We start from the raw sequence: 27,728 nt of genomic DNA, 5'->3' as shown, positions 1-27,728 counted from the left end.
CACGTATCATGCTTACAACAGCCTGTATGATGACATCTATGAAAAGACCCTTAAAAAAAATCTCTGTCATTAATCAGAGATTATTATTAATATCTGATTAATAATAATAAATGGGACATTGATTAATTCTGATCTGGATGACAACTTCTTATTGCTTTTTCATTATTTCAGCTTTTTCTGCCATTGTAATGTAATATTTCTGTTTGGTTTATTTATTGAGTTGTGTTTTTATCATGTAAAGCACTTTGAATTACGTTTTGTAAAATGTTCCATCCTAATAAACTTGACTTTCATTACAGCATATTAAAATTTAAACTATATGAAGTGCAGTGATATACAAAAGTAACGTTTTTATTTGAGAAAAAGATTAATCCCTGGAGCGATGCTATTCTCCCTCAGGTGGTAAATTCAGACCTGTTTGTTCGGTTTTCTTGGTTTGCATCAAACACGTGAAATCAGAACAAAAATGAGTGATATTCTAACATCACTACACAGGACGAGTCCTAGTTCTGTGTCAAACTTCCCTTTGCTACGGTTCATTCAATGGACTTTATTTGTTTCCTCCTTTTAGTACCACTTAAAATCTGGTTTCTTTGGTTTTTCCAACACCGAATGGCTCAACATGAGCACCACAAAGCATTTGGGTTTTGGGCACCCAAATTGCTAGCTCCGGCCCTGCATTGGGTGCTTAGCAGACGTTCTGTTGTAAAATACAAACCAAAGAAAGGCCAACATCTTCAACGAAAATATCAAAAACAGCACGTGGTTCATGCTGGGAAACAAGTGGGAAAACACGGAAGGTTGTTTTGTTAATTGATGCCTAAAATACACACACAGTTGAGAGGAGCGCGGGGTTAATTCAACACACACACACACACACACACACACGCACACACACAGCCAGCCACTCACCTTACTCTGAGTTCAACTTTCTCCTGACTAATAATGCTTCTTTATTCCAGCTCAGGTCAAGTTCCAGTAGTTCCCTCAAACTGTCCAGTGTGGCTGCTGCTGTGTGCAGAGACCAGCAGCGTTTTTTCCTCCTAAGTAACAACAGAATATCCCAGAGTCCGGTCCAGCACCGACCACTTTCTCTGCTTCACACACTAAAGCGCTTCATGAAGAAAACACCGCTTTCCTTCTCCGTATAGCGTTTAGAGGAAAGTCTGACGAAGTGAAGCGGGTTCCCTCCGGCTCCCCCTCAGCAAGCTTCGACCCCCTACCGCAGCCGGTGAATGGTGCCTGAAATGCTTGGAGTTGCTCCGAGTGCCCAGATTTCCACCGGCGTCGAAAGGGGATGGGCAGAGGGGAAGGGACAATGGTGCTTTCAGGTACCCATGGGATTCTCTACAACCAAGCTGCTATAAAATTCATCTCAGGGGAAGAAATGTTATATACCCGTTGTGGTTGTAAGCCGGCAAAAACGACCGCATTATCAGAAAAACCTGTTTGCGCCAGATTCTGTCAGGTTTATAAATATAATCTAATATCGAAAGCTAGCGCTTAAATAACAATAAAACTGATAATAACGATAATAATAATTTAAAAAAAAACATTATCATATTGATCACTTGGAAGAAAGAGGTCCCGTTCTGTGGTTTAATATTGAAAGTGTTAAATTGAATAAGCACCTGCGGGCAGAGGACCCAAAAATTGTAGTCAAGTAAGAGTAGCACTTCAACATATATTTACTGAAGTAAATGTAAAAAGTACCCATCCAAGAAATTACCCAAGTAAGAGTCAAAAAGCATTTGGTAAAAAGTGTGCTCAAGTACTGAATAATGGATCAAATTATCAATCATTTAATGTTTAAAAAATACATTAATTGGACGGACCAAAATATAAAGCTAAGTGGAAATTTTGGTATTTTAAAAATAAAAATGACAATAATTCATATAGTAACAAAAAAACAGCAAAGACAGACAAAAGATAAACTTTCCAAATCAGTTTCTATCAATAAAAAACTTATGGAATTTTAACAAAAACTGCAGCTGTGTGTCTGTGTCTGGTGAATTTTTTGGTTAAAACCTAGCAATACTTCAAAATAAAATTACTCAAGTAAAAGTAAAAAGTACAGCCTGGTAAAAAAATACTCCTAAAAATACTCTCCCCCCTCCCCCCCACACACACACACACAAAAGTTACTCAGGTAAATCTAATTGAGTAAATGTAACTAGTTACTTTCCAACTCTGCGAATAAGTTTGATCATCTTTACCTCACTGTCATTTTTCACCACAGTCAAAGGCTTTCAAGCAGTAGCTTAAAAAACATAACAGCATCATGTATGCGCTCTCACTGAGGTTCAATATGAAATTGTGAAATGCAGCAGCAGACGGTGGTGGAGAAGCGGCTTCCCCCTAGTGGCCGACTGGAGACATGCATCTGATTCCGGGACACGGTTTGATCAGTCAGATTGTTTGGACAAATGTAACAAAGGATGAGTGTATATCAACAAGTGGTTCTTTGGACCTTCCACAGTGAATCTGAATTACTTTGACTAAAACGTAAAATGAATCAGTTAATTATTTACAGATATAATAAATAATTTTTATTAAAAATATTTACGTGCACTATTTAAACTAACTGTTCACAAAGAATGAAACTAAAAATGCCAGTAGTATGTTTTCATGTCTGTTTTTCTTGTCATTAGGTTGGCATCTATGTGATTTTAAAAAATAAAATAAAAATCTATCTTCTTTTATGTCTTTTTTTATTTTGAATCCTAAAAATAGAAATAAAATTTTGGTTCTTTTAAAAATTGCAAGAAATTTCATAAAGTGAATATTTGCATAAAATGTCTCTAAGCCTGTAACCTTTAGATTGTAAAGGTTACAAGGTCCAAATGAAAGAGAACATTTGGCCGAGGTGTAACCCTCATATTTTAGTCAAACTTTTTTCTTTTTATTCTGAATTCACACAGCAGTCTAGAAATGGCGATTCTGGGAAACAAGAGGGAGGGGGTGGGGGAAGTTAGCATTCATAGCAGGGTGGCAGAGAGAAGTTGGAGAAAGTAAAAAACGGAGTGTGAATGAGTGAGCCTGTCTGTCAGAGGGCAACGCTCTGCATTCACATCCCTGTGAAAAACACTGAGCCATTCATCGTCAAGCGCTCAGCAAAGAGAGAGGCCGGCCGGTGATTGGATGTGATGGGGGATGGAGGGTCAGGAGGCTGGCTTCCAGAGGGATGGGAGCATGCATGGGGGGAGGTGTGGAGCAGAGGGGCAGAGGGGAATCTCTTTCCTCTGCCTGTTGTCTCATAACCACCGACTAAACTCTGTCAAACACGAGTCTGAGATAGAGGGTGATTTAAGCGGTCACCTCTAACCTGCAGCCATTGTCTGTTCCTGCTTGTATTTGCAATGTTGGTAGCAGGTTGAATATCATATTAAAAAATAAAATGTGAGGTGTGTATATTAATATTTTCCTAAGCCTAACTCTGACATCTGATGGATTTTGACTAATAGCCTAATAACCATAACCTACTAATAACGCCTGGATAATTTGCAGTTATAATTCAAATCCAGATTCAAATATACTTTATTGATCCCAAAGCGGAAAAAGAATGTTGTTGTAGCTCATATTAATTAAAAAATGTTCCGAAGTTATTGTAGTTAGTGATGGCTATTAGAAGGAAAGATCTCCTCTAGCAGTCTGTATCACAGCACTCTGTTTTTCTAAGACAGACTCAAGAAGAGGTTGGTCAGGGTTGTCCATAATTTTATTAATTTTGTGTCATCATCTCCAAAGAATCCTCAGTCGTTCCCAGAACAGAACCAGAACCAGAACAGAACCAGCCTTCCCTATCAGATTGCTGCTCCCCCAAACAGATGATGGCAGAAGAGAAGACTCTCTCAACAATGGACTTGCAGAAGAAATGCAGCATCTGATGTAGTCACATCCAACTCATGGCAACAAACTATGTGTAAAGTCTTGAAACATTATAGTGCAAAATAAGTATGGAGCCAATTATAACTGTGGCATAACTGCAACTCTGTCCTCTGATATCAGTTCAGACAGAAATTTCTACCTGAGAACCGTGTTGCTAAAATGATGACATATCTCCAAATGGTTTTGAAATGTTCCAGGTTCCAATCAGATCGCCAGACCAGGTGAGAGAAAACAAAGTTAACGGTTGAAATAAAAATTGGAGAAGAGTAGAAGAAGAAAAAATTAGAGAAAAGTGGTGAGTTTGTCCTGCAGTAGCATAAGCCTATGGCAGTATAACAACATAAATTGCTCAAAGCCAGTCTAACTGTAAGTTTTATCCAAAAGGAACGTTTGAAGAAATAAAGGAAGACAGTGTCTAAAACTGAGAGCTGGTTATAAAGCTCCCAGTTCTATAAGCTATCGGGTATAAGCTGGAAACTCCCAGCTCCTGAAAACTAGGCTAGGATCTGTCTCCCCCTCTACTTTTAGAAATTTTCTGAACCAGAACGAGGGAGTCCAGTTTATTGGACTTTTATAAATTGCGGAGATTGCAGTGCACCACAACAAAGGGAAGTAATGTCGAAAGACAGGTGTAAAAAGAATGTAAAACCACTTCTGTTCTGTGTTTCCTCGCTCATTTAGGTTTTACTCCACACAGAACTGTTGTCATGGCAACAGACAGGCATTCACGCGCATCACGAAACACAAAAATGTTTCCAATCAATGCAAAACAAAAGACGTACGTAAAAACACCAAAACCAGAGCACTCAACCCGTTACCGTTTTGTAACATCTGTGTTCAGACGTTTAGATTTAGATTTGTCGGAGTGTAGGGGTGTGTGTGTGTGTGTTATTTTAACTGAACCGAAACACACGGAACTATGCTGCACAGGACAGGTACATGTTAAAGATGTCAAAGTCAATTTGTAGCATTACTGACCTACTTCCCATTTTGCTGACCTGTGAAATGTGATACTCTTAATTGGCCCAAAGTAACCACTGATTGTTAGCGTAGCAGCTAACGTTTTCATACTGTTATCTAATGAGAGAGAGCTGATGAAAAACTGCTGTTAGAGGAGAAGTTCATTAAAAACCAGAGGATTTTGTGAAGAAAGATCAGTCAAGATCAGAGCTGGAGCTGCTGTTCTTCAGTCTGTTTCCCAGCTCAGCTTCACCATGTCGGTATTTAGCTATAAAGATGCTTCGAGTCAGAGCCCAACATGCTGAAAATGTCTTTTTCTGAATGTGAAGGAAACATATATGTATTTTCTATTTCACTTTTGAATAATTTCTCTTCTATCCTTGGCTAAAGCCTGTGAACCAGGACATCTCAGAAGTCATTGAGTTCTCCAAGTGAGACCAGCAGACTGAAGCCCTGCCTGTGACCAGTGTTCCCAGTATAATAAATGAATGTTTTATTATTTTACTTCTTGTGTATTTTTAAATACCTCAATCTGAAGTATAAGTGTATTAATACATCTTATGTAATTAAATAAAAATAATTTACTGTGTTAGAATTATTTTCACTCTTTGCTGTCAATAGCAGAGTTGAAGTATTTTTCTCTGTAAAAAAGTAAGAAAAATATGTAGTTTAATATTTGACAGTGACTGATTTATAAATCAAAAGTCATTTCTCAATGTATAAAAAGTAAATACAAGAAAATTATGTGTTTCTTGTCTTGAAATGTTAAATGTACATTAAATTATGGAATTATGTAAATATATTCTTTAATTAAAAACTGTAAAAGTGTCTGTTCATCAATGTCAATATAAAAATGATCAGAATCATTTCTATCAAATAAAAACATTGTGCTCTCTATTCAGAAATGCCCCAAAATAATTAATCACATCTAAAGTTAGAATCTCTGTCTTTAGTCATTTCTTTGATTGCCAAAAATATTAATGTGTGTGAGAAAATGTGTCAATGACAGGAATTAATTTAAAATTCTTTGTAGAACGGCAATTTCTGAAGTTCGGTCCATTTACTTGTATTAGCTTACTGGCACATAGGCCACATTCAATATGGCGGACGCTGTGACGTATCGCAGCAACGGGCCGATCCTCTCCATGAGGAGTGTTCATGTCTAGGCTTCCCGCTACACACTCAGAACGTCCCCAGCAGGAGTCAAGTTACATCGAGTTGCATTCAATGTTGTCGGAAAAAAGAGGTTCACGTTCTTAATGTCTAATTTGCCTTAACTATGTCCTGAATTCAGTCACCAGCGAGGGTGGCAAATCAACAGGATTGCAAAGGCTTTATGTTAGGGGAGCGACTGTCACCCCAGTAATCCCGCCCTTGCGGTAATGCATTTACATTAACTTGCCAACCGCCAATAAAATCAAAACAAGCACGTGGTATGCGTAAGCGGGAACGAGCATTGTACGTGCGCGCTATCACAGCACAGTGACAAATATGGCGGCCGCCGCCGGATCAGGTAATCATTCTTTCTGTCTTTACCGACAGTTTTTAATAGTACGTTGGCAAATAGTTTCCTTCCCGGTGCAGTTTATAACGCGCACCCGTTATGTCTTCGTTGGTTATCGGCTTTGTTAGAGTCCGGCAGCCCTTAAGTTAGATTTCCTTCGTGATTGAATGTGGCAGGATGCTGTCACCAAGGGTGCTATAGCTAGCTAGCAGGTCGAACCGGTCTAGTGTTTCAGCAGCTGTTTCATAGCTCCGTTAGATTCATTGTCCTGGTCCATCTAAGCGCTCCGGGGGAAGGCTGAAATTTTCCAACGTTTAAATCAGGGCTGGCATGAGCCAGGGATTTTTGCGGCTTATGTGGTCTCTGAGTGGTGACGCCCCCTGTTATCTGAGGCGGCAGCTGTATCAGTGGACTCCTCAGAGAAGAGCCTACTGGAGCCACGACATTCCTGATAAATCCTCGTAAAACTTTATGCACATGTTTATCTTTTTAAAGCTCTATCAATATTTGTACCTGAGTTAAAACTTTTGTTTCTCCCAGTTGGACAACTTGAAAGTCTGTATAAACATTAAGCTTCTGTTGCGGTTTAGATACCTCTGTATACCTCTTCGTGTTTAAAATATTTATTAAATTCTACCACCTGTGCAGCTTATATCCTTGCCAGCAGAGGGCGCACTCACCATTAAACGAAGGAAGTCTATTGAAATGCAACCAGGAAGAACATGTCTGGTGCAAACCCGTCAAACAAGGAAGAAGATAACAATAATGATAATAGAGATATGGTTTTAATGAGCCGCCGAAACTGTGGCGTTCTAATTTAAAAGTTATGAACTTAAAAATTAAAAAAGAAAACGGGAAGTCTTTTGTGAATAAAGACGAGTACATCTTTATCCACACACAGCACCAAGTAACACTTTTAGACCGCGGTTACATCGGATTAGCATATATTAAAAATGGTTTCTGATATTCAGATATTCTGCTCTCTGACATTAAAACACAGCAAAAATGTATTGAAATAAAATGGAAAACAAGAAAATGAGCCACACAAACATAACATTTGAAGCAAGACGATTTGTGTTACTTTCTCTCTGTATTTTTTAAGCCTAGTAAACGTGCCTCATTTTATATATAGTTCCTTAGTGAAGAAGAAAATGTGGAACCCACTAGATGAGACTTGGACTATATAATATCAGAAAAGCATGTGGTTAAAATATTATTCAATATTGATATTAGTGATATTAGTGTGGACACTCGCGGTAGAGTGATGTATTTTCAACACATTGTGCAGCTGTGGTTTGAGACAAATGTAGCTTCCTTCTCCAAAAGCTCTGAAAAAGCAACACCTACAGGTATTATCTACAGAAACATTTCTCTTCATCACAGACTTGTGCTTGTGTAAGCCAGTGTTTATTGTCTTACGTTCATGTTTTAGAAGTTTTTCTGCTCTGACACACCTGAGTCAGATGATTGCGGTTCAGCCATCAGTTTTTATCAGGGGTGCTGAACTCGCAAAACAAAACATCGAAAACATGCAGGTTCATGTGCATCAAGGACTGGGGTTGAAAAGTACTGATGTATTTATTTTTCAATGTGTTTCTTTTCCTCTCTTTCTTTGTGTGTGTGTGTGTGTGCGTGTGTGTATAAAAGGCGTTGTTGTTCCTCGCAGCTTTCGGCTGCTGGAGGAGCTGGAAGAAGGTCAGAAAGGTGGTGGAGACGGTACGGTGAGCTGGGGCCTCGCAGATGATGACGACATGATGCTAACTCACTGGAACGGTATGATTATCGGCCCTGCTAAGGTGAGCCCCCTCCCAGCACACACACCACACATACACACCACATACAGAACACGTTTTTAAAATGGAACAAAGTGTTTTAACTCTGAATAAGTAGGTGATCAAACCAACATCATAGCTCCAGAGTTACCACATCTAAAGGTTTTTGGCTGCCAGCACATTTTTGTCTGGAGATAAACTTAATGCTGGTGAACTTGTAACTTGTATCAGTTGACCCCACTTGGCTGAAAATCTAACCAATGTACCAATCAGGAACATTTTCACCGTCCCTGCACTGAAGGTTCCTGAAAATAACTTTGGGGAACAAAAGATCAGGGTGGTTCTGGTGGAAACCCAACTACAGAAATTCCTGCTCTCTCTAATTATTGTTGCTCTTCTGGTCCATGCTATGGAGTGAAGCTTTGTGAAGAACCAACATATAAGTGTGATCGTTTTGGCAACTCTGAGTCTTAATGTCATAAATGAGCAGCTGGACCCAGTCAGAGGTTCATGACCCAGTCAGAGGTTCATGACCCAGTCAGAGGTTCATGTTGGGACCCCCTCCCCCCTCTCCCCCCCTTTTCATTCATGTGTTTTTTCTTCTTTTTTTTTTTGTCCTATTTGCATTTCAGACTGTTTATGAAGGCAGAATATACAGTCTGAAAATAGACTGCGGTCACAGATACCCAGAGTACCCGCCTATGGTCCGCTTTGTTAACAAAATCAACTTGACTGGTGTTAACAGTTCAACTGGTGTGGTGAGTGTCTTTTTTTTAACACATTTTTGCTTTTCTGATTGCACAGTAATCTCTTGATGCTAGCCCATGTGACTCATGTATAGTTTTGTGAAAAGTTACTTATTTGAAAGGCTTTCAGTAATGGAAAAGCCCATCTTCTCTCATTTGTAGGTGATGCACGTAGGGATGCACAGTATTATCGGCATCGGATTAGCTGTAGATTTTAATATCGGACATCCGCCGTTTTGTCAAAATAACTCACTGGTGTAAAAAGAGTTGTTTTTATGACAAACCAGTGACATGGTGCCTGCAACACAGCAGAACGACATCAGAAACTGTTAAGTATTAATGCACAACTGATGTGCTTTTCACTTGTTGCTTGTGAACAGGTTGAGTTTAGTTTTGTGAAGATTTACAAATTTGCACTGTTTGAATGATGTCTTTGTCTTAGAGAGAGCAGACGTCATGAATAAATTTGACATTAAACATAATGCAAGTTGAAAGTGATGCTTCCTTTTTAGCTTTTACATTTGGTATCAGATGCAAAAATAATGCAGCATAGAAAAGCCATATAGTTTCAGTAAGTAGGTTTAGGAAAAAATATCAGTATTGGTATCGGTTATCGGCCAAATGAGTTTTTATATATCGGCATATCGACCAAAAATTCAATATCGTGCATCTCTAATTGCATGTATTTAAAAAGAAAGAACTAAGTAAAACAGTATTTTACTTAGTAAGGTATTTAAAAACATGAACACCACCAAACAAAACCATCATTCTTTTTCATTTTTTTGAAATGACAACCTCTCCACACTCTGGATGATGGTTTTTCATTTCCATCTGATGGAAATTAAATGAAATTTCCACAAAATCAGTTGCGACAACAAACCCCAAGTAAATTGAGTTGTAACAAATATTCAATGCTGAAGTAAACCAGATGAAACGAAGGGAGCGTTTCTTCCCTCAGGTGGACCTGAAGTCTGTGTCGGCGCTGTCCCGGTGGAAGAACTCCTACAACATCAAGATGGTGCTGCAGGAGCTCAGGCAGCACATGATGATGAAAGAGAACAGCAGGCTCTCCCAGCCGCCGGAGGGCCAGGTCTACAGCAACTGAAGCTGCTGCTACTGTCAACACTCTCACACACACAAACACAGATATATACATATATATATATATATATGCACACACTCTCTGAAGCTGTTCAACCATCATGTTATCCAAGACTGTCAGCCCTAACTTCTTCCTATCAGAGCCTTCCGTTGCCCGGAGAACCCAGCCGCCTCACCCGCTGCCCAGACGTCTCACGCTGACCAGCGGTATAAAAAAGAGAAGATAAGAAAAGTTTTAGTCAGCTTTTATTTTTCCTCTTTGCATCCAGATCGCGACCTATCAAATGGTCTGACGGAATGTATCGGTGTATTCTGGGATCATGTGAGGCTGTTGACATTTTGTGCATGTCGAACCACAATCTGCTGCAAACGATCCCCAGCAAAAAGGCAAAACAACAAAACAATGATTTACCACTTCGCTTAAGTTAGCTTCACATTTCCAGTCGTTCCCGTTTCTTCCTGGAGTAAACTTCTCGGGACCTTTCTTGAACTAAGCATGTCCAATACAAGGAGATGAACATCTTCTTGATGTTATGTATCCGAAAGCCAGAGTGTTGCTGCTTTGTTTTAACTGTTTGTCTTTGATTTCTTTCTTTTGCCAAACTTCTGTGCCATATGTTTCATAGTGCTTTGTGCTAATTGTTAGCAACCACTGGGAAGAGGGCCAAATGGGGGTTTTGGGGGTTGGAGGGGGAGGCGTTTCTGTGAGGACCACCACTGGAGAACGTTTTTGTTCAGCTTTGGGTTTTTTGGGGGTTTTTTCCTGTGTATGCCATGGAATTGTCTCTTCTTTCCGTCGTTCAGCGAACGCTCACTGAAGATGACGTTCGGCTTTGGATGTTTATTTTGTAATGGGGTAGAGCCTAATCAGGGTGACGGTCACCTGTTGCATGGTTTTATTTGAATTAAACATTATTACTTTTGCACACAGTTGTATTTTGTATGACTGTCTATACACTGCGACTAAAATTTCCTCTTTTATACATGTATAGATAATGAACAGAAAAGAGGCAATGCTATCAAAGCGCATTCTGTTTAATGGTTTATTGTTCAAAAATGGAAATTCTTAATTTTGTTTCAGGTAAAAAAAAATGTATCTCTTAGTTAGGTTCATTGATCTGATGTCTCTAAATTGCCTTTAGGTATAAAGCTCCCATCACACAGCAGGTCTTGATGTTGAATTCTAATTTTTTGTATTTTTTATTTTTATTAGCGAGATCATACTACCACAATGAGACTCCTATGTCCACATGCGCAGAAGAAGAACGTGGATGTCACACACTGTGCTATGCTAATGGAGAAATGATTGGAGGCATAAACAGAGAAAAGAATGTGACTGGAATCAATCTTGGTAGATTCAATATTATCAGCAAAATTAACTGACCTAACTTGGATTAATGGAACTAAATGATGGTGGACGTCACATGTTGAGCAAAAATGAACAAGTTGGGGAAAATGTTAAAACAGCCGTTTAGTCAAAGTGTTGGACGTCTACACAACATTAGCAGGGTTTCCATAGTGACGCCCCCTCATGTTGCTCTTGAGGTCTGGCCGGACCGGGTCAGACCAATGTGCATGTTCTCAATGGTCAGTTGTACCAGAATGTGATGCTATATCCCCATTAAACAGTTAAAATATTAATAAATAGCTGTTTCTGTATTCAACAAATAAAATTAAATAATGAACGTCTTTTGATATTACTCCCTTCAATAGTTAGTGATTTTTTTATATATACATATCTACAATCAAAATTAATTAATCCACAGATTTGTGGGTCTAAATTATAAATATTATCAAGGAATCTTCAATATTTGTGTTAATGTATGACAGTGAATATGACATTTTGTTCCTCGCAAGTTATCGTCAGTTATCAGTCGATAACTTGACCTCAATAAGTAGCATAAGAAAGTAAAAAATGTATTTCTATAGCACCTTTCACACACAGATCACAAAGTGATTAACAAAAGCAAAAAGCTGTCTAATAAAAAAAAACTTTAGTTGTTTCCTAAGAGTCTGTGCAGTGTAGGGACATTGGGAGAACATCCCCGTAAAGCTTGGTGTCCACGGATTTTGAAATGTGTTCAGGATGCAGCCAGTAATATAATACTCAAAGACCTCGATCATGAAAGTTCAAACCAGAATTTTAAAATAAACCTTGCAGTGCAGGAAGCCGGTACAGTGAAGGCAAGAACAGGACTTATCAGAATCACTATCGCTATTGTCAGTAAAAAGGTTTGCAGGCTAGGGAAATGTTTTGATGTAGTGATAGAAGAATAAAAGAAAATATGAATATCAAAAGAAAAATATACAACATGAATGCACCTGTAGAGTAGCAGGTGGATGAAGTAGCTGTGTGATGCCACAGCTGGGCAACATGGCTGAAAAACATGTCATAATACAAGTTTTTCATATCAGTCGGTTTTAAAGAGACTCTAATAGTTGATACTTTTGTTTTGATGAAATGCTGGAATCGCTTTCCACGAGTCAGCGGGTCTCAGGACGCCTACGGCAGTGTGACGCGCTAAGCAGATGAGGCATTTAACCCACAAGCCAATCAAACTGAACTGCAGAGTTTCAGAGTGGACTGAAGCAGCTCCATTCAGTCCAAACCTTCCTGCAAGGGAGAGTGAGAATGTAACTGGAACCAGGCTGCTGTAACGGAGCAGGCCGGTCATGGGGGCTGTCCAGGGGATCTTTACCTTCACAGGCTGTGTAAGTATTCACACATTTCTTTTATTTCATGTTAGATGGATGGCATTGTCATTGGTGATTTTTATGGTTAGCAATAGTGCTGGAGTCAGTTTTACTGTTTTACCATAAAAGACAATGTTTTAATTTAAGGAAAATATTTTTTAAATAAAATTAACATGGAAACAAATTAGAAAATGAATGTACAAATGCAAAATGTACAAACTACTATTTAATTTATCAACAGTTTTAAATTGTTTTATAGTTTACAGACGTTTCCTGTCAATTTTCACTGTTAAATATACAGATATACATTTTTTTTTACAATGCTCCATCATTTTATATGGACTTTCATGTGACAAATGAGATTTTTGGCCAGCGTGATTATGTTTCAGTGCCAAGGCATATAATAAACTGAGAATAATTCAATAGTCCTCATTTAGATCCCATTGAGAACAATTGGAGGTCCAGAGGCTTTAGATCTAACAGAGAAACTTATATAAGTGTAGGTCACAGTCCAGAATTTCCATATAGCTTAATCCATTTTTTTTTTTAATATAATTCTTGAACAACACTCTTTAAAAATTACAGCTATAAATCAAAGCAGCCCATTGTATCCATAGCAAATATTCAAGCTAATGGTAATAATAGCAAAAAGAGGAAGTCTTAATCCTCTGGTTTACTGAACTACCTAATAAAACAGCAGTAACTTTCTGTGCCAAATTGTCCACAGTGAAGGACTTTCTTGCTTTGTGGTCAGAGAGAGATGAACTATCTTCCAAAAATGTCTTTCTGGTTCTGTCATGGTTGTTTGGTTGTGTCATGTGACCTCCTGTAAATTGCCATGGCCCAGTTTGTAAGAAGATTAAGCTGACTTTGTTTACCTGCCTGGAGTATTAACACGTTGACAATCCTCTGGTGCCTTTCTTCCACTCCACTCAGCTGCTGCTGCATTGAAGAAAAAAGAAAACCCATGTGCAGAACATACGTTTGTTGGCTGCTAAGTTGTGCTACCTGCCTGGTATAAATCTGTCACTTGTACCTGGTATTTATTAACATAATCCCAACAGACACATTTGCAGCAACAGAGGCTCAGATTTAATTGTGTTTCAGCAACTTTGTTTTTTAGTATGAGCATCTTCTGGATTAAACATCCTGTCTCTGTTCTCAATGTAAGCAAGTGTTTTAGTCTGAAGCAACTTTAAACTGCCACCATGGCCAACAGGGCCTGGCCACTGTGTCAATAGTGTCTCTTAAAACAGAGAAATCTTCTAAAGATAGTTGGTCTGCTGGGTCCAGCTGGCTGGTTCGTGTATTGGTGCTGGTCCCAGATGCAGCAGGCATTAAGGTTGGGCGATATGTAAGATTTTCCTAGTAAAACAAATGGCAATAGGCGATATATTCGCGCGGGTTATGTTTGAACCTTTTCCTATAAAAAATTACAAATGATATTGAGAAGCCACCCTTTTAAATGGTGTAGTAAAATGTTCTTATTAAATAATAGTGAAACACTGAGTCAATCAGAGAAATGCGCATTTATCTTTAGATATTTTATTTAGAAAATCAGAGTAAAAGAAAACCAACGAGATTCTCGGAAGATCAAACCCAGAGAATGAAACTTAAAAAATATACGTTTCTGTATGTTTTTGCTTCCGTGACCAAGGGAAATATAGTCAATTGGTCACGTAAGTATGGAATTTTCCATCAGCTTCCCTCCTTGGGGATTTTTCCCATCAGAGAAAAAACAAAGAAACTTTTTTTTTCCCCACATCTTCCACATCTGTGTCCTTGGACAGAGCGGGTTCAGTAAGTTCAAAGAATAATAACTTCTCTGAAATCTTATACTATCTGGTTCTGCTTCCCCAGTAAATAAAACAAAGTTTTCTTTTTCCACCACAATTGTCATATATCTCAAGTACATAATTTCAAGATAGTCCCATGGAAGTGCATGAACCTCCAACGACTTAAAAAAATTAAAATTAATGAGTAGCCTTAAAGACATTGATTGCAAAACTGTACTTTAGAAAGTAGATGAAGGTGAAAAAAAATTTGTTTTCACAACAATCATCCTCTGGTCTGCCAAGTTTTAAGCTACTGTTAAGTTTCACTCCTAATTTTATATCATTAGGAGACCCCTTTTAATCTCATTGGGATGAAATGGGGGTAAAAGACCTAGACTGGGTGAAATGGTTACATGACATTTGAGCAAAATCCATTCGGTTTTCTCATTATTTAGGTGGAGGAATGTTTGAGTGTTGAATGTTTAAGTTCCCTTGAGCTCCATCCGTCAATGGAGTTTAGACTAAGTGACACTGAAGGTCAGGATACACACTTGTTTAGGAAGGGAAAATGTGGTTCCTAGAAATGAAACAAATCTATCTTCAGACACATGTAGAGAGTCCTCCTGTGCTTATAAAAAAGTGATTTGTACATTACAGATAACCACTTTTACCCGTATCTTCTAGGCTCCTTTCTACTCACCACAACTTGTTTGTTCCCCCAGATGTGCAGCAATGCTGCGTGTCCAGTTTGCAGCTGCTGTCCAAGCAGCAGGAACTCCACAGTGACCAGAATCATCTACGCTTCCATCCTGTTGCTGGGTACCATTGTTGCCTGCATAATGCTCTCACCAGGGATGGAGCAGCAACTCAGAAGGGTACAAATAAATTATGCAATCATATCGTAGATGGAGTGGTTATGTCTCTGAATAAAAAGTTGACAACTCCCCCCCACCACCACCCCCACCTCCACAAAAATGGATAGACTGCAGAAAATATACTTAATCTCCACACAGTGGATCCAGAGTGTTTGTAAGTGTTAAAAGACCACAACCGTGCATGAAAAGCTGAAATCTGCAAATACTGAAGATCTTCTCTAAGAATGCTTAGGACAGTTCAAACATCAAATACACCTTATTAATGCTTTAATATTCACAGTGGAAATGGTCTTAGCTCTACAGTCAAAGCTAACATCCACTGCCTTACTTATCTCTACATCTAAAGGTTTCAGAGTGCCAAAGAAACTAAATGGCGCTCTGGGTGAGCTGCTTTGCAAACGCCACCCAGTCGTATTTCAAGCAGCATGGCGCCCAGGTTTTTCAGCTTCCCAAGCTGCATTTTCTTTGGAATATTTATGAAGAATCAGTGGATTTTTAGTTAATAATAGACTTATGTTCCACACAAAAATGAATGAATAGGTGAATCTACGAATACTGAACCACGACGAGGCGCATGTCCACTGTTATTGTTCCTCTGAATTGACCTAAAGACCTAAATTAGCTTCAGATACTGTGTGGGGTCAGGTGTCAGCCTTGTTTAAAAGCGAAGTGCGATGCTCAGATTGTTCCTCTTTTTTTTTTTTTTTGTCAGGTTCCAGGTTTCTGTGATGACACGGAAGGCTTCTTTATTCCAGCCCATCAGGCATACTTGAAGTGTGAGATGTTGGTGGGCTACAAAGCAGTGTACCGCTTCTGCTTCGGCATGAGCATGTGGTTCCTGAGCTTCTCCATTTTTACACTTAACATCAAGACCAGCAGAGACCCTCGTGCTTCCATACACAATGGGTAAGGACTGAAATAGTGGCAGGAATATTTAGCCTATCGTGAAACACACAACAAATTCTCAGGTTAGCCTGAATACCTTACAGTTCCATTTCATTAGTTAAAAAAAAGGGGGTGAAATAAAGAATTAAATTGTTGCTATGAGCTTTGAAAGCTAAAGAAGAAGAAGCATGGCAGGATTGGTTCACAACTTATTTAGTAAAGAAGATTGCTTAAGTCTTTTTTTAGTTTTAGTGACACTGATTCAGAAAAAAGTCAACATGTCCTATCTGCTTTTTAGAAATTCTGGGACTCACTTTTGAGCATTGGGACGTCTTTGTCTGTGAAATATCTCTTTGGGATTCCATGTCGAGAGAACGCTCCAAGGCTCTGAAATCCTGGTTTTTAAACACTATTGATGGCTTCAAGGGATAGGTCTGTTACTATCAGTCTACAAATGACAATATAAGAAATGCTGGGTTTTCTCCTCCCCCGGTCCAATAATGGTGAAATGACCTCTACATTGTCCTTAAGTGGTCGTTTGTCTTGTGTGTCTGTGTTTCCCCCTCCTCTCATTGACTCTGCCTTGTATTAGGAACCACTCCCCTCCTGACATTCCAAGGAAAACAGTCCTCAGACAGATACATGGATGTTACTATAGAAGTCAGATTATGGATGTTTATCAAGTTTCAATATTTTTAAGCTTTTGACATGAACTGTTGGGGTACCACAGTTCTGTGCTGCTGAGTTCCTCAAAATTGTGTCGTCAGATAATGTTAAGATAATAGTTCATAAAGTTTACTTGTCCACTAATCTATTCCCAGCTGGAGAAATTAAAACTCCTCTTGTAAGTGACTCACATTCATGGAGCCACAAGCAAAAAGAGCCTTTTCATCAACATGTGAAAATAAGTTATTTAACATAAAATTGAGCTTTGTTATTGTTAGATTTAAGATATAGAGGAATAACTTAGCTGCTCTATCTGAATAGAGTTAATCTGTTCTCCTGATGCCTGTGTGAGTACCCTATGTGTATGCCGGCTTTCCCCTACAGTCCAAAAACTTAACTACTGTTAACTGAGCCTACTTGACCCAAGACTATCCCTCAATATTAAATTTAACCAAAGACTTTGCAGCCGATCACCCACTCATCCAACCCTAGATATTCTACATTACACAAGAAGGGCATTAACCTCCAAACAAGCCTACTGGAGCAGATGGGATTCATAGAGAGCTACCCGAAGTGTTCGAGGAGATGAGGTGTATGAAAGGACCAGATGATTGGACTTTTAACTGGTATACTTTTAACTCTAGCAAGAGGACTGTTATGTCAATCCAAGAGAGGATGTCTCCTCCTAGAGTTCCCAGACTGCCCCCCTTCATTCTTAGTTAAATGAAATGAGGGCCAAAACACAGAGCCGATGAAGGATGTGTTTCTGCACCAATCCACTGCACGCCTTATATGGAGTTCCTTTTAGTCTCTTCCGACCGTATCTCACTTCCACTGCTCTGTCAGTGGACTCCCTCTTTGTGGCCTCTGGTTGTCCTGAAGCATCTTCATCCAGATGTCTGAAGAACACCTCCAGAGTCCAGGCGTGTCTTTTCATATCGGACAGAGGGCTGATCTCTGACCATTCAACTTCTTTCTGTGGCAAAAGCTGGTAGTGTCTTGCTTATTTAAAATTTCCACACTTGGGATTCATAACAATTTTTCTTAGGTATGAGTGTGTGTGTGTGCGTGTGTGTGTGTGTGTGTGTGTGTGTGTGTGTGTGTGCGTGTGTGTGCGTGTGTGTGTGTGTGTGTGGGGGGGTGTGTGTGTGTGTGTGTGTGTGTGCGTGTGTGCGCATGGTTTCGTTTTGCTCTAGGACAAAATATTTCTCATTATAAGATGTGGTGAATTTAATACATGTAGGCTTTGTATGAATCAATCAGCAATATCAAATGTGGTGTGTCAAAAAATAAAAACAAATCAAGCTTAGAGTGTTTTCAAGCCTAATAGTCCAGTAGATTTGGTTCAGTTGGGAACTAAAATTGCAACATTTGTTAAATTTTCAGCTGGTTTGTTTTCACACTGTAGTGTGTCTAATGAACTAAACCCTTTGAAAACCTCTACACTTGTGCTTTTGTTTTGGTTGTATTTACCCAGAATGCCCTGTGCTGTAGTTCACTTCTTGCTCTTGGATGTGTCTCCGGTCCGCTTGACATTCACATTCATTTCAGCTGAACCGAGACCTGGGTTTGTAGGCAGACAGGAGTTTTATATTTTTGGAGTTTGACTGTACTTTTGTACCTCCCGAAATGAACCAGACTTTCCAGACAAACAAACTAGAGTTCAATTAAAGTGGAATAAACAGGGATGGTGAGAGCACAGCTTTGATTTTGGAGCATTTACCACACAATTACAACCGTCTGTCTAACTGAAACTCATTTATTTTCAGATACTGGTTCTATAAGTTTGTTGCCTTGGTGGCAAGTACAGTTGGTGCCTTTTATATTCCAGATGGGCCTTTCACCTACAGTAAGACCTTTATATTTTTTCTCATTACAGTGTCTGTCAGAGGAGTAACTGAATGACCTGTGTGACTTTGTGTTGTTGCAGCGTGGTTTGTCATAGGCTCTGGAGGAGCTTTCTTTTTCATTCTCATCCAACTGGTGCTGCTGGTGGACTTTGCTCACTCATGGAATGAGTCTTGGGTGGAAAATATGGAGAAAGGCAATTCCAGAGGCTGGTACACAGGTCTGTGTCTGCAACTGCAACTCTATTTTTAATAGTGTCCTTTCAAAGACGTAAACTGTTTCTGCAACATAATTTGTTTCGTGCTGTATGTCTTTAGCTTTGATGGCCGCCATGACCCTTAACTACGTCACTGCGTTTACTGCGGTTGTATTGTGCTTCATCTTCTACGCCAGACCTGATGCTTGCTTCATCAACAAGTTCTTCATCAGCTTCAACGTGATGTTGTGCATCGTGGCCTCTGTAGTTTCTGTGCTACGCAAAGTACAGGTACAAGAGATTTGGGCTTCTTCAAACATATTTCAGTATCACTGAGGCCCTAATATGGGAGGTTCTCAAAATATACAAACAACATTAAAATATTGCTTACTTAAATAATTAGAAACATTAAAATTAATGTAATAATTATGTCCTTAAATCAGCATAATGCAAAACTAGAATATGGTTAACACTGGACTGGTTTAGCCCTGCTCATAGCCCCGCCCCTCAACTTTGGGGCGGGGCTCAAATGGCCATGACGTCATTATATCAACACATAAAATGAATGGCTAAAATAAGCTTTGTTGTCATTTTAGCGTTATTTGGAGCTTATGGCTTCGCTCTGTCTATCATTTCGGTAGAGAGAAGGAACGGACACCTCAGTCACACAAAATCTTTCGGAAAATCCCTCTTGATCTCTTGATACTGGCGGACGTTGCTGAAGCGGTGGTCCATTAAGTTCTCCAAAACTTGACATTCCCCATTGATGTGGTTACATTCCCGAGAAAAAATCTATAAATTTAACCAGACACTTCGAAGAGGCTCTGATGCTGGGAGACGATGTAAGGAATACTGTGTGTTAATAGAACCGAACATTTGGACTTGTTTACTTGTAACTTCAGCATAACTAAACTTGGAAAAATGTGTGTGAGCCAGTTACTAGGATGAAACTTTCGACTGTTTGGTAACCTTTACGCCACTGTCTCAACCTGTTGGAGGATCTGAAGGATTTGGGTCATTTCCAAAATCACTGGCTCCAGGGCCAGTTGTGACTTGTGATGTTTTTGAGCCGGTTCCTCTTTGTCTGTTGCACAGTCTCATAAAAATAATAGATTTTGTAATAATGAGGTTTTAGGAAAGACCAAGAGATATTATATCACAAATGTAAACTAAAAGTCCATCTGGGGCCCTTCAGCAAAGTGGGTACCAATCTTGCAAAACAGTCCAAAGTAAACGCTTTTTCTTGTATTTTAATTTTTTATCACATTTTTAATTTTTTTTTTAGTTAGGTTTTCCAAACAAAAAGCAAACACATGCAACCTGTCTAGCAAGTACATTATTAATAGATTCATATTCATTCCATTTGTATTTACAGGAATTTCAGCCACATTCAGGACTACTGCAGTCGTCTTTCATCACCCTGTACACAGTGTTCTTGACTTGGTCTGCTATGACGAATGAGCCTGGTGAGAATATATATTTATATATATGTTTTAGCAAGGAGATTGCTCCGGATATTGATTTATAGATTCCAGACTTGAACAAAGCTGACACCATTTCTTGAATTTTACAGAAAACGTGTCACGATTGAGTTGTGTTGAGTTTATAGTTTTGATTCATTCAATATTATTCTTATTTTGATGAGATCAGCCTTGTTGGGGCAATGTAGCAAAGCATAGGAGGCATTTCAGCTGACTGTTCAGGTTCAAAGTTGTTGTTTTTAGAAAAATATGGCCATGTTCCTTAAGGTCTTCTTATTATTTAATTTTATTATTTTTGCATGCTTCTTGTGAAGAACTCAAATAGGATGGTGTTTACAGGCATATCAGTTGGTCAGTGATCTATCTGGCTCTGGTCTGCTCACTCGTTCCCATTAACGTGTTCTTTCAGGCTGAATAAAGAAGTGATTCCATGGAAATAACACAGGGATGACTCCTTTATTTACCATCCGTTTCCCTCAGTAGTTTTAGGCTGAAGAAGCTGCAAACTAGCAGCTAACTGTGGGGCGTTAGCTTAACTTGTAGCGACAAATATTTACAAGCCACCGTCTTCTTAATTCAGGATTGTTTGGAAATTCAAGAAAACTTAAAAGCCCTTTATATTTGGAAGACAAAAATGTTCATGGTATTGCTTTATTTACTTCTGAAATACGACTTTGTCTTTCCTATCTCTCATGGTAACTCAAAGTGGAAGCAAGAAAGCCACATTTCGCTCATGCGGATGTGACCTCAGCGCCACGTGCAAAGAGCCCATTACCATAGCAATAGAACCATTACCATAGCAATAGAACCATTACCATAGCAATAGAACCATTACCATAGCAATAGAACACTGAAGAGGGAAGAGATGTAGAGAACTACAGAGTTCCTACAGAGGAAGGCAGAGCTTCCAGTTAGAACTACGGAGACTCCAGGTTGGCAGAACAATTACTACAGACATGTTTACCACCAATGACAAAAAAAAACAACACACACACACACACACACACACACACACACACACACACACACACACACACACACACACACACACATATATATATATATATATATACATACATATAAAAAAGATTTTTCTGCCAAATTCACTAACTGCACAATTCTTGTTAAGAACTGGATGTCTGTTTTATAATTTATTTATAATCAATGACAAAAAAGCATAATTTAACTTTTCTGCCAAATTCACCAACTGCATAATTCTGTGGACGAAATGGGAGATGAAGAACGTCTCATCGAGGAAGTCAGAAAACATAGTAATCTATATGACACGTCTGTTTTACATTTGCAATCAATCAGTGACAAAAATCCCCAAAACATTTTCACTTTTCTGAAAAATTCACCAACTGTACAATTATTGATAGGAATTATAATATAAGTAGCATTTCAAAAGAGCAGAATAAAGCTTATGTTTTTTTGAACAGTAACAATATTTGTTAAACTGTTGCTAAGAGATGACCACGTTTTCTGGTAACCAAGTGGCACGAAGCAAACATCTGACTTTTGCTTTTGCAAAATTTACTAACTGTAAATTTCCTGTGTCTAAGCAGATAAGCAGTATTTCAAAAGACCTTATGTTTATAAGCAATAAGAATACTTGTTATTAAATCAGTGTTAAGAGATGAGCGTTGTTTCGTCTGGTAACAAACTGCCATGAAATATAAATCAGATTTTCACTGTTGTGTCGAATATCTGTTTTATAATACATTTACCATAAATGACAACAACAAAAAAATCACTTTTCTGAAAAATTCACCAACTGCACAATTCTTGATAAGAATTATAACATAAGTAGCATTTCAAAAGAGCAGAATAAATCTTATGTTTTTTGTACAATAACAATTTGTTGTTGATCTGTTGCTAAGAGATGAACACGTTTTCTTGTAACCAAGTGCCAAGAAGTAAATATCTGATTTACTTTTGTAAAATTTACCATCTGTAAATTTCCTGTGTCAGATACAAAGTATTTCAAAAGAGCTTATGTTTTATAAACCGTAATATTACTTGTTATTAATTTGGTGTGAAGGGATGAGTGTTTTTTTCTGGTAACGTACTGCCATGAAGTATAAATCAGATTTTTACTATTGTGTTGAATGTCTGTTTACAACATATCAACCACAAGGGACAAAAAAAAAAATTCACTTTTCTGAACAATTCAACAACCGCACAGTTCTTGTTAAGAATTCTAAGATAAGTAGTATTTCAAAAGAGCAGAAGTCTCATATTTTTTTAACAATAACAATAGTTGTAAATCTGTTGCTAAGAGACTAGTGTGTGTTCTGGTGACACGAAGTGACACGAAGAAAACATCTGACTTTTACTTTTGCAAAATTTACCAACTGTAAATTTCCTTTGTCTAAGCAGATATGAAGTATTTCAGAAGACCTTATGTTTTATAAACAACAATATTACAACAGGGTTAATCTCTTAACACTTGTTAAGAGATGGGGGGTGTCCTAGTAACGAACTGCCACGAAGTATAAATCAGATTTTCACTTTGTGTTGAATGTCTGTTTTATGAATTATTTACCATCAATGACAAAAAGTAAAAAATAATTTCACTTTTCTGCCAAATTCACGAACTGCACAATTCTGGTTAAGTAGTATGTAGTGTAAGATAAGTAGCACTTCAAAAGAGCAGAAAAAATCTTTTGTTTTTTGAACAGTAACAATATTTGTTGTTTATCTGTTGCTAGGAGATGAGCGTGTTTTCTAGTAACTAAGTGCCACAAAGTAAACGTGATTTCTCCTTTTCAAATGTAAAAATCAGAAGGTAGTGCATTAGCATTAACACAAACGTTGCTAATGTAGCTACTGCCCACATTAGCGGTACTCTTTCCCTAAAATAAGCTGTTTAGCTATTTTGTTTATTAGCCATGTTTAGCACATCCCACTGCCAGAATTTAGGCTAATATTAGCAGTTTGGCCAATTTAACTTGTATACTAATTTTAACATACCGAATGGGGTAAGTCCATGTTACTTCACATGCTTGTGACTCTCCACATACTATTGAGTACATTTTAGCATCAGAATGCTGGGTTCCAACAGACAAGCAAACTTTGGCAGGCCCTGTTTAAATTTCTTCAGAAATGTTCTAGTTTCTGTTCTATTTTAGTTTAGTCTGTTCTTAGTTCTTTTTTACACTTAGATTATTTTTATTCATATTTATTTCTTGTGGTTGGTGTTTTGTCTTGGTTAGATTTGAATTCCCGGTTCCCCTGTTTGTGTTTGTCTGTCCTCGCTCTCACAGGCACGTGGTTTTGTTTTGCACCATTTATTTTGTATAATTTGGGGCAAAAGTGTAAGTGCAATATTTTTTCTCAAAGTGTGACAAAAAATTTTTTGTGTCTACTTGTTCTTAAGATTTTGGAGAAGAATAATTGTTGTTTGTGAAAAGACTGGGAAAAATCTCTACAAACTTCACAGTTATGAGGCATAAATACTTTTGCACCAAAAATAACTCCATAGACGTAACCCCATTTTGTTCACGTTATAGCCATAACTGTTAACTGCTAGCTTCATACTTTGCATAATTTGATTGCTAAATGTCATCTTTGTATTGAATCTGGACCTAAAACGCAACATCTTACTTTCCCCTCTCCATCTTGAATTGCGTCACCTTCGTGCCTCATTTAAAATTATGTGACTGAAACCCATGAAACATTTCCATGGCTTGTATTAATACTTGCTTGGCAGGATTTGGATTGGCATCAGTATCACTTTTTTGGAACGACTGATTTCCACTTTGCTTAAATCCTCCCAAAAAACATTTTTCAATGATTGTTTTTGCATTAGCAGTTTTCTCTTCTTGGTGCAGGCTGAATATTTTTGTGTTGTTTCAGATCGAGAATGCAACCCCAATCTGCTCAGCATCTTCCAGCAGATCACTGCTCCCACAATTTGGCCCCCGGAAACAGAAAACCAGACGGCCGTGGTGATCATCGGAGCCGAGGAACCTGTTCAGACGTCCCCCTACTTACAGTGGTGGGATGCCCAGAGCATCGTGGGGCTGATTATATTTGTTCTGTGCATTCTTTATTCGAGGTAAAAAAAATAAATAAACCAATTCATTTCCATGACAGTTTGCCAGTTAAGGGTAGAAAGCCGTACTTGTCCAGATTGCGAAAAAACAGTTCAACTGTGAACCAAAAAGCATAGTGTGTCCTGAGTGAGCCTGAATGAAACCTAACTTCCTGGTTTGTCAGTGTAGGAAGTTTAGTTTTATAAACTTCACTCATTACAATTTATGAAACTGAAGGAAATCTAAATAAAAGCAAAAAAAAAAACAAAAAAACATTTGCTATTCAGAACTGATTAATTTGATCCCTTGAAACATGAAATAAAGAACAGTCTGGAAACTCAAACATCTGTCCAGACTCACTTCTCATTTTTCCATACTTGCATGAAGTATGGATTGACTTGTTTTGGACTCAAATGACTGTAAACAGAAGAACATTAGATACAGAGGTTATTGAAACGGATGATGTTTCACCCCGTAGCTGTCCTGGCCTGTTTGGTTAGGTTAGGCCTGTTGAGGTTACTTTAGGTGGTTTTTTGTTTGTTTTTTTTAGGAAAATATGAAAATATCTCACCTCTGCAGCAAACAAATTGCTATAAAGAATGTGTATCAATGAAGGTTGTTGCTTTTAAACTGTTTCATAGTTTGTTTTAAACTTGTGCTTTGGTGTGACCAGGTTGTCGTATGTTGCATATTTCTGCCCAAGTCCCTTTTGAAAATGTTCTCAATGGGGTTTTACCTGGTTAAATAGAGGAAATAAAAAAAAATCAGATAATTTATTGTGCCCACCTTACTTGGCCGTGTGGCAGTTTGACTCCAAACATGGTGAACAATCTACAAGAAAGCTTGAACATAATACGTTGTCGTGCTGTTATGTTACAAATAATCGTGGTCATGTGAAATATTTCAGACACCGATTGTCACCGATATCTCTTGTCTGCAGCATACGCTCCTCAAACACGAGTCAGGTGAACAAGTTGACCATGGCCTCCAAGCAGTCGGCTGTCCTCAATCAGGGGTCCAGCAGCAGTGGCATGTTGGAGGACTCCCAGGGGCCCAGGCGGGTGGAGGACAATGAGCAAGACATGGTCCAGTACAGCTACTCCTTCTTCCACTTCATGCTCTTCTTGGCTTCCCTCTACATCATGATGACACTCACCAACTGGTACAGGTCAGTGACCCCTGCACTCTTAAACATTTAGCTCAACTTTAAAGTTTCCATTGGGGACAGTTTGTTCACCTGTTATAGAAATGTGTCTCATTAGAAAAATGAGTTTTTTGTGTGTGATTCTCTTTTTCACAGCCCAGACACAGACTACACCATAACAAGCAAGTGGCCAACAGTGTGGGTAAAGGTCTCCTCAAGCTGGTTGTGTTTGGCCCTTTACATTTGGACGCTTGTGGCCCCTATGATTTTCCCCAACCGAGACTTCAGCTGATGCTGTGACAAGGGACAGAATCATTTCTTGTGGAAATGGACCTGGAACGGCTGAACTGTTTTTATTTGTAGAGAATTGGTGATCAGGTTAAGTGTGCCAAAACATAATGTATAGATAGACAAGCAATCCACGGAAACATCTGTTGTGTGATGTACAGCTTGGGGTTCTCCTTATGTACCATGTAAATAGTGTATCTCTGCACTACGCATTTCTTTTATATATATATATATATATATATATATATATATATATATATATATATATATATATATATATATATATATATATATCACTTGTGTTTTTGACCTTAAAATAAGAAGTACGCTGCTCTTAGAGAAGACAAACCCAGAAATATGACATGTATTTTTGAACAGCTTAACATACACCAAAGAGAGAATAGAGTCTAACAAGGGGATAATAACCCAGAAGTCAACACAAGAGCCTAGTGGCTTCCTGTAGTCAAGAAGGCAACGCGTGATGCTTTCTGCCCACTACAACGCAGGTGTTACTCAAGGCCGTGGGAATGAGTCCATTCCCTCGCTCCCGTCCTTCCAGACTGCTTCAAACTAGTTTATGAAATCAGAAAGATGCAGGATACAAAATATTCTATCCCAGACGTGAGAACGAGTTTATCAGCCGCCTGGTGCATTCCACAGAGCTATCACTCCCTAAACTGCCTGAGACTTTGCCACACAGAGCTCTCCCCACCTCTTTTATGAACCTGCACTGAGTTCAAATAGAAGGTTTAATGACCCGAGATTAACACACATCCCAACATATATTATGCAAGATTTCCCACTGAAAACTTGCTAAGCCCGGTGGTTGGGCACCTGGTCAGTCATTCGTCCAGCGGCCCGTCGTGGTTTTGAGTTAAAAAATGTTTAAGGTGGACAGGAATTTTGAAAATATCACTTGATAATTATGTATTATTGAAAGATTGGTATATTAATACTTGAGCACCAACTATAAAGCCTTAAAAAAATGCAAAAATTTTAAAAAGACTTTAAAAATAAGCAATGCTTACCCTGGTGGGGGCACAAGTAAAGCCTGGTGGCCCGCCAGGCTTATAATACACTGGGGGAAACCCTGGTATGCTCAAGATTTTTCTTATTAGTTTTTGTTTTTTTATATATATATATAATCTAGAAACATTTTCAAATGAATGTATGTGGCCTACACACTTTTAAGAATGTGATCTAACATAAAGCACTGATTATACTAATTTTGATTAAATCGTGGAATATTACATCTAATTTAAAATGTTCTAACAATTAGACTATACGTTAATTAAATCGTGAGTGCAAACAAATTAAATTGAGACCTACTAAAAACAATGATACTCAACAGACTGGAATGTTCAGTCAGCTGCTGTATTTTTAGTTTTGTGAGATGAGAAAATCATTTGTGTAGATGTTAAGAGAAATATATTTTCGTTAACAGCTTTACATTTTTGCAGGGTTTATAATTTAAATGACTCATTTATGTACTCAATGCCCATGTAAACAGACATGGGGTCTTATGGAGAAACCCTCACAGGAGTGATATTTATCATTTGTATGATTATTATCGATAATAATAGAAATAATTTTTGTCAACTGTGAATGATAATTTGACAATTGTTTATTAACCTAAAACACAAGAATATTGCATCATTAAATTTTTTTTTTGATATTCCAATGTTTATTGAGTAATCTTTGATAATTTGTTTTCCTTTTCAGTGATTTGACTGTCAAGTTATTGCACTTGAATCAGTCAAAATATCCTATATACCTCTGTAGATGTGATAAAGTTTAACTAATAATGAATTCCAAGGGAAACTATTAGTAAGTAAAGTTTATTTTATTTGCATCCTGCAAACCAGGAA

General features: G+C 38.2%; 3 protein-coding genes across 5 annotated transcripts in view; 2 read left to right on the top strand and 1 right to left on the bottom strand.

The window, feature by feature from the left end:
* The window catches only part of plxnb1b (plexin b1b), a 65,719-nt gene extending 64,426 nt beyond the window's left edge, over positions 1 to 1,293 (bottom strand). The window contains exon 1 of one of the 3 annotated variants that reach the window (XM_015005639.2): positions 913 to 1,293. The gene's annotated coding sequence lies outside the window, so the exon portion shown is untranslated. The remainder of the gene's footprint in view (positions 1 to 912) is intronic. The other 2 variants (XM_015005640.2, XM_015005642.2) reach the window with 2 other exon arrangements.
* A 4,967-nt stretch (positions 1,294 to 6,260) lies between these two features.
* LOC106912622 (ubiquitin-conjugating enzyme E2 variant 1-like) lies at positions 6,261 to 10,897 on the top strand. Its single transcript, XM_014979431.2, has 4 exons — positions 6,261 to 6,361; positions 8,000 to 8,148; positions 8,757 to 8,882; positions 9,829 to 10,897. The coding sequence occupies exons 1-4, from the start codon at positions 6,340 to 6,342 to the stop codon at positions 9,973 to 9,975; spliced, it is 444 nt and encodes a 147-aa protein (XP_014834917.2). The 5' UTR covers positions 6,261 to 6,339; the 3' UTR covers positions 9,976 to 10,897.
* A 137-nt stretch (positions 10,898 to 11,034) lies between these two features.
* serinc3 (serine incorporator 3) lies at positions 11,035 to 26,107 on the top strand. Its single transcript, XM_015006177.2, has 10 exons — positions 11,035 to 12,683; positions 15,163 to 15,315; positions 16,028 to 16,221; positions 18,636 to 18,715; positions 18,797 to 18,934; positions 19,032 to 19,201; positions 20,286 to 20,376; positions 24,250 to 24,451; positions 25,369 to 25,596; positions 25,729 to 26,107. The coding sequence occupies exons 1-10, from the start codon at positions 12,645 to 12,647 to the stop codon at positions 25,862 to 25,864; spliced, it is 1,431 nt and encodes a 476-aa protein (XP_014861663.1). The 5' UTR covers positions 11,035 to 12,644; the 3' UTR covers positions 25,865 to 26,107.
* Positions 26,108 to 27,728: the final 1,621 nt, after the last annotated feature.

Source organism: Poecilia mexicana, unplaced genomic scaffold, assembly GCF_051168715.1.
Source record: "Poecilia mexicana isolate PSO_F unplaced genomic scaffold, ASM5116871v1 scaffold_5, whole genome shotgun sequence".
In the NCBI taxonomy this organism is placed as follows: Eukaryota; Metazoa; Chordata; class Actinopteri; order Cyprinodontiformes; family Poeciliidae; genus Poecilia; species Poecilia mexicana.
The sequence above is the reverse complement of the archived record's forward strand: the minus strand, read 5'-3'. Positions and strand labels throughout refer to the sequence as shown.

Excerpts from the sequence above, each read along its gene's own strand:
- LOC106912622 (XM_014979431.2), top strand. The coding sequence starts at position 6,340 with ATGGCGGCCGCCGCCGGATCAG. Across the intron at positions 6,362-7,999 it reads GGCGGCCGCCGCCGGATCAG|GCGTTGTTGTTCCTCGCAGC; the intron begins GTAATCATTCTT and ends TGTGTATAAAAG. Across the intron at positions 8,149-8,756 it reads TGATTATCGGCCCTGCTAAG|ACTGTTTATGAAGGCAGAAT; the intron begins GTGAGCCCCCTC and ends TTTGCATTTCAG.
- serinc3 (XM_015006177.2), top strand. The coding sequence starts at position 12,645 with ATGGGGGCTGTCCAGGGGATCTTTACCTTCACAGGCTGT. Across the intron at positions 15,316-16,027 it reads TGGAGCAGCAACTCAGAAGG|GTTCCAGGTTTCTGTGATGA; the intron begins GTACAAATAAAT and ends TTTTTTTGTCAG. Across the intron at positions 25,597-25,728 it reads ACACTCACCAACTGGTACAG|CCCAGACACAGACTACACCA; the intron begins GTCAGTGACCCC and ends TCTTTTTCACAG.